The 7,339-nt window shown below is 35.9% G+C and overlaps 1 protein-coding gene across 6 annotated transcripts in view; it reads right to left on the reverse strand.

Moving 5' to 3' along the window:
- Window positions 1-7,339, reverse strand: part of Ate1 (arginyltransferase 1) — a 155,273-nt gene that overhangs the window by 77,898 nt on the left and 70,036 nt on the right. For all 6 annotated transcript variants that reach the window (XM_005401915.2, XM_005401916.2, XM_005401912.2 and 3 more), the window contains one exon: window positions 4,360-4,459. In XM_005401915.2, the coding sequence (XP_005401972.1) occupies window positions 4,360-4,459 (100 nt within the window). The remainder of the gene's footprint in view (window positions 1-4,359; window positions 4,460-7,339) is intronic.

Below are 7,339 nucleotides of genomic sequence, written 5' to 3' on the forward strand. Positions count from 1 at the left end.
CTAGGAAATATACATAATCAAAGTCATCTTTTATACTGATACTGTTGCTGTAAGCTCTTCCACAGACACAGCAACTTTCTATTAAAAGACAGTTATAAAGTGGCAATAACTTATCATGACTATAAAGTTATGTGAATTACCTATCTTATACCTAAGTAACAGAAATCGCTATCTTAGCTTCTGATGCAAACATTTGGGATAAGGAAAAAGTGTGTGACATAGTATGACACCACACCCCTGTCTCCTCCTCCTCCAACTCAATGGTTCAGTTTGTGGGATAAGTAGGAATATTATTATATTTGTGCTAGCACGAAAAAATGCTCTGATACAAATGACCCTGAACTGAGTATTAGTTAAACTGCCATGAATGATGAAAAACACCTCATAGTCTCAAGACAAATGTGCCAATCTCTCATTTCAGTGGAGCAAAATAGTCATTTTTTTTAGTCAACAAACACCTCACCTGTAAGAGATCCTTTTTTCCCTAAATAGCTAAAGCCAAAGCTGAACGCAGGATTATTATTGAAAGGTTCTCATTTGTAGCATCTCGGCTAACAGCTTTGCTCACTGAGTAAAACACAACTGTCCTCAATCCTGGGAACTTTCAGAGAGTATCCACCCTCTCCTTTTTTCTAGCATCTAAATTAAAGTTTGGTTAAAGATACAGCCCATTTGGAAGTTTGGGTATTTATCAATAAGCAGGCAGAACCTTAATGGGTCCTGACAAAATATAGGTAATGACTTCATAAATGCTACCCAAACTGGTACACTCCATATTCAAATGGAGATATTAACATAATAAATCTCATTTTGATACCATTCTTGTTCTACAGTTATAAAAACTGAAACTAGCTATAAGTAAGCAATTTCTCCAAACTGCTACACAGTTCTGTGCCTCTGCCTCCCTATACTATCAGAGTATTTATATATACTCTGAAATACCCAATCCCAGTGCACACAGCATTCTGTTAGAATTATGTATCTATTACTAAGATATTCACAAAGTGAAAGCTTTCCAATTAGCACTCAATAAATATTTGTTAAACATCCCACATAGTTCTTCACCCTCAGCATTAGTACTGCCATTCATTAACTGAACAAATTATCTATCAAGTAGTAAGTATCTTCCACGTAGCAGGAACCTCAGATATCACGTGGAATGTATAAACAAAGAGACTTGAATTTGGGGAAGAAATGTAGAATACTATGGAGTTACGTGGGTGGTCAAATCTACTCTTAGACTCGAGAACAGATTAGGTTGAGGAATGATGGATGAAGAATTTGCAAGGGGATGGGCAAAGGGGCAGGAAAAAAGAGAAAAAAATATACATAAAGATTTGAGAAAAACAACTGAAAGGTGACAAAGTAAAAACAGAGCTTCCTCAAAATAATAAAAATAAAATAATATGTAATGAAAATAATAAATTTAATCACTTCTGAATTTCTGAAAACAGCAAACTTTAAAATAGGAAATAATCATCTTTCATGTTCCTCACAGCTCTCAAATATAAAAAAATAATGTGGTACAATGATTCTCAAGTCTGACATATCAGAATCCTCCATTCATTCATAAAAACAAAAGATGAAGATTACTGATCCCAGACCAATTAAGATCTCTGAGAGTAGGATCCAAGTATCAGAACTTACAAATATTCTCTAGGGCTCTGTAAAGTACTGTGCAGATAAAACTAATGACTATGGAGATTCAATAGCTAAGCAGTGCTACACTAGCTGTTTCTACAATCTCTCTTTGAAATAACTCTCAAACTTCCCATTGGCTGGCTATCTTCTTGTCATTCAAATCTTTGCCTAAATATTAAACCTCAACCCTGACTACATACTCTAATAAAGTAGTCACACTAGGGGCTGGGGATTTAGCTCAGCGGCAAAAGCGCCTGCCTGGCAAGCGCAAGGTCGTGAGTTCGGTTCCCGGTACCGGAGAAAAAACCAAAAAAAAAAAGTAGTCACACTCAGTTAAGATCTATCACATCCCACTGTATCTGCTCCTATCTTAAATTTGTCTTCTTTATTCACTTACTGTTAGGTTCTGCAGTAGAGTTCTATGAAACTAAGGATCTTGCTTGCATCGTTCACTGCTGTTACGTCCAGTATGAGCTCAATAAATATTTCATTGGTGAGGGAAAGAAGGAAAACTGGAAGGCAGGCAACTTACCTCTCATATAAAATAAATATCTGGAAACTATAATTCTGGTGGATTTAGGTTGTATACAATTAAGCCAAATTAAACAGCATGAAAAGTATTTTTAAAAATCCTTACCTTAAAACAATATAGGGACTGACTTTAATTTCTCTTCCTAAGAGAACTAGGAGATATCCCTTCCTAGGAGAACTAAGAACATCAAATACTTAGTCTGGACTACAGTCAATAACGGGGTGAGTTAAAAGGCTTCATGAAAATAAAAAGATCATGAAAGCAGATGCATTTCCATTGAAAAAATCAGAAATAAATTAAAATACAGAGCAAATTAGAATTTAGCTCAGGCATAGGAAAAAACTTGCAAGACAAATATTCTGACACTAAACATTAAACATCTAATTCTGTGACATTAAACAGTCAAAAATGAAATCCTAGCAAGTCTTGAAGTGTGGTATAAAAACACTTCTGATTAAAATGGTCATGTACAACTACTATATAAAGGAAGGTTAATATATAGCATAGCCAGAGCTTTTTGAGTCTTATAATTCTATCCAAATACCTGGAACATTTGAGTTTTCTACTTTGAACTAATTTAGAACTATTACTGTACCAGGAAAATGAGCTACAAGAAAACACTAGTAAAAACAGTACTAAGTAAGTAATATTTTGGGGCAAACAGAAATGTGATCATACTTGTCCTTCTGAAAAGAATGTCTGTTTAGGTAAATCAAGTAAATTCGTAATTCAGACATAAAGGTAATTTTGAAGACAACCAAATACAGAAGTTTTCTCTCTATAATGTGTAAGAGAGATCAAACAAATAACAGATCAAAAGAGAATCTCCAAAAGCCAGGACACTTGGATCAGACTATCTGGACTGTCAATGTAAAACCAGCTATGTACAGGATAAGGTTTTTACTCTGCTCTCAAAGTCAGTCCCACTTTTAGAATGCATACTTTCTGACACAGAACCATCAGCCACTCAGTATTCAACCTCAAAAGGGGGTGGGTATAAATTAAAAAGCCAAATATAACGTACATCCCATATTCAAGTTTTAAGTCAAGAAAAGCAACAGTGAAAAAAACTATGAAACAATTAGAAAAATATGAACACTGATTAGATATCAGATGGTATCTGGAAACACTGCTACTATATTTAAGGTATGACAAGACTGTGGTTACATTTTCAAAGTACTAAAATATTTTAAAATAAAAGACATCTTAGATCTGCTGCAAAATTATTCAAAAGGGGGGAGAGGACGGAATAAGGTAAAGGAATAGGCAAAGTAAGACGTATAATGATTGCTGATGTCTGATACTGGGTATACAGAGACTACATTTTTTAATTTTAGATTGTTTTTAAATTCTTAATGTTTAATTAAAAATCATGTTTATAGATACGAATAAATTTTTTACTTATACTGCTCTTTGCTCTGAAAACCATCAATGACTTCTCAATTGCCAGAGTCCTTCAGGCCAGCTTTCAAGGTCTTTCCTCGTCCTCAGATCACCTTTTTTCCTATGAATAGACTATAGGCACTGTCATCCCTGACTCCTTGTACTGTTCCTGCTCCTTAAAATGTGCTTCTCTGTCACACCTACTCTTTTTTGAGGCCCTCCTCTCTTCCTCTTCCCCACCTTATGGATTAAAACCTCATGTATTTCTAGGTCACTTACTAACCACTGTACAGCCTTGGCTGCATATAAAATGTCCCCAGATTCACTTAGACTACACGTTTTAAGTAGGAGACTCATGCTTACATCTTTTTTAATCTTCAGAGCTTCACCTGTTGTGCTCATGCCTGTATCTTTTTGAATTTTCAGCCCTTAAAGCCCTTTGTGATGGCGGAGAATCACAGTGGATGGGAGGGAAGTCTGCTCCTCTGTACAGTTCTCTCCTCCACTAATACTTAGGAAACATCAAAGAGTTTCACTAAAGAAAGTCATACAATCTTTGTTTAAAAGGGAAATTCTGAAATATACTTTAATCTCAAAATAACATGATGGATTTCAAAGTAAGACCAGCACAGGCTGTGGTTCTCATTACAGAAAGCTTACTTTTTGAGACAGCCAAGAGATTTCCTTATTAACCTATTCCTCCCTCTTTCAAAGCTCCAAATCCTATGCCCAGAGATAAAAAATTTATTAAAGTTTCATTTTTCTATAAGGAAAACAGACAAATGTATGAAAATCAACTTTACCTTATATTTCATCTTGGGACATGAGTGAATGTAGAAACCCATATAATAATAGCTGAGTTGAGATGTTTTCTCATGAAGTTGCCTAGTAAAAGCAATTTCTCTGCCAAAAGAAGATGAAGAACAGTTAATTCTGGTTCCAGTTTTCAAAAAATCATATGACAAATATTTGATAAAATGTGGTCATAAGTATCCCAAAAAAATGCAAACCTTGAAATAAAAACAATTTTCAAACACTGCAAGATGATGTTTACTAAAGAGACACCCCAAAACCCTGGGCAAAGTAGCCAATCTAAAATTCGAATACCACAAGGTTAAAGAGAGCCACAGCTCTCAAATCCTCAAAGAATCTGTGCTTAACAGATTAAGAACAGCATAACAAATTTCAGAAAACTCAAAAACCAATACATTTCAAGAAATGTAACTATGATTATGACCATATACCTACAAATACTTTCAGCTGATGCTAACACACTGATTCTTATACCTAGGTGCAAATTTAACTACATTTTTGCTAAAATGAAAGTAGGGAAGATACTGTGCTATCTTACCACATTTTCTCTATTTGTTGGCAAACGTGACAACTGCTTGAACAAAGAAGCTGTCCATATCCTCACTATATGCCTATGTATGAAGTGTAATTTGTATCCAGATAAATTCTGGTGAAGAATTTCACCCTAAATGACCAGCTGAACAACTGGTTGTACGTGAAGGGTTTAAATAAAATGAGTACATTTCTAAAACACAAAGTTGTTTTTATGTTTGTGCATTTCTTGAAGGCTTTTCCCTTTTCTTGCTTTAGCAGCAATGGGTACTTAAAATTCAGAAGGAATATATCATTAAGTTGAAGATTTTGTACATTTTCAAGTTTAAATTTAAATCTTTGGAAGACTGTTATTCCAAAATCTCATTTTTAAATGAATTTTAAAGATAGAATGTACATATTTCTAAAAGTAGGCAGATTCAACATTAACCTATAACAGAATACATCTTACTATTCCTGGAACTAATCCACTTTCAAGGTTTAAAGTGAGGAAAGAATGCACAGATACAAACAGAACCACTCACTACCCCGCAAGGTTCCTTACGTGGTCCTGCCCAACTAATTTCATCCCAGTACCACTCCCTCCAAACTTAAGAGTCTTCTCAACTATTCTATTGCTCTCACCCCCATGTCCAAGCCACCAGAAAGTCTTCTGGGCTCTATGTCTAAACATACCCTGAATCTGACCATTTTACATCACCTCTACCTCAAATACTCTGGCCTAAGCCAACATGTATGGCTCCACTGGATAACTATAGTAGCCTTGCAACTTATGTTTCTATTTCTACTCCTGCCCCTCCATAATTCCCATAACACAATCCAAGTCATCTTTTTTGTTTGTTTGTTTGTTTGTTTTTGTTTTTTTTCTGGTACCGGGGATCGAACTCATGACCTTGCACTTGCCAGGCAGGTGCTGTGCCGCTGAGCTAAATCCCCACCCCCTCCAAGTCATCTTTTAAATAGTAATTAGATCAGGTTATTCTGGGAGGCAGAGGCAGGAGGATCCCAAATTCAAGCCCTTGGCTAGATAACTTAGCAATATAGCAAGTCCCGGTCTCAAAGTAAAAATAAAAAGAATAGGGAGACTGGAAATATAGCTTGGTGGAAAGACCCTGTGTTCAATGCCCAGTACAAAAAAAAAAATCAGATCAGGTAACCTCTTCAAGGCCCCCAAACCTACATTATGTTGGCATCACATATAAAACCGCCCTACCAAACTGTAAACTCTTTCTATCTGCTCTTCCTCACACCTCCAGCTGCCTTTCTGTCCTTCTCCCATAACACTCTCTTGCATGCTTCCATACAGTTCAGCTGACAGGACTATTCTGTTTATTCTTTCTACCTCAGCACACTTGCATTTGCTACCTTTGCATGGACTTCTCTCTGATTTTTACATAACTGCCTCCCTTTCCTTTTCTTTTGCTCCTCAAATGCCATTAAGGGGTCTTTCCTGATTGCTGTATAAAACAGGCCTCACTATTGAGATGCCACCTTACACCAGTGAAAATGGCTATTATCAAGCACTCAAATACAACAAATGCTGGTGAGGTTGTGGAGAAAAAGCGTTGGTGGGAATGTAAACTAATATAACCACTGAGGAAAGCAATAGGCAGACGCCTCAAAAAATTAAAAACAGAAATTCCATTTGACCCAGCTATACCATGTCTGAGTATCTTCCTGAAAGAGCTAATATCACCATATTACAGGGATACATGTATATCCATGTTTATAACAGTACAGCTCACAATACCTAAATCACAGAAGCAAGCCCATGTGCCTAGCAACAGATGAATGGATTAAAAATTCTGATACTCATATTACTCAACCATAAAGAATAAATTAGAGGCATTTGTATAAAAATGGAAGGAGTTTCAGACCACAATATTATGTGAAATAAATCAGTCACCAAAGGTTAAATATTGCAAGGTTTCTCTAATATGAGGCCCAAAAGTTAAATAATTTAAAGGGCAAAATAAAAGAGACATGTTAAGAACCTGGGAGGTAGGACTCTGGAGAGATGGGAAGGGCGTCTGGGAAGGCCAGGGGAGTAAAGATGAGTAAGATGTGATTAGTACGTATGTCTATGGAGGCCGAGGGAGTAAAGATGACTAAGATGTGACTAGAACATATATCTATAACCCAAAGTGAATATAATCATAATGTACCACAAACATACACAATAAAACGTTTTTTAAAAACCAGATCTTGTGCCTACCACCACTGCTGATATTTATGTATGTATGCATGCATTCCTAGAGATTGAACCCACAGCCTTCACACTGAGCTACACCTCAAGTTCTTAATTTTGTATTGTATGTATTGTATTGTATTGTATTGTATTGTATTGTATTGTATTGTATTGTATTGTATTGTATTATATGACAGAGTCTCACTAAGTGGCTAAATTGCCAGGCTGGGCTCAAAATTTACAATCCTCCT

Source organism: Chinchilla lanigera, unplaced genomic scaffold (genome assembly GCF_000276665.1).
Source record: "Chinchilla lanigera isolate Chin_1 unplaced genomic scaffold, ChiLan1.0 scaffold00076, whole genome shotgun sequence".
NCBI classification, from domain to species: Eukaryota; Metazoa; Chordata; class Mammalia; order Rodentia; family Chinchillidae; genus Chinchilla; species Chinchilla lanigera.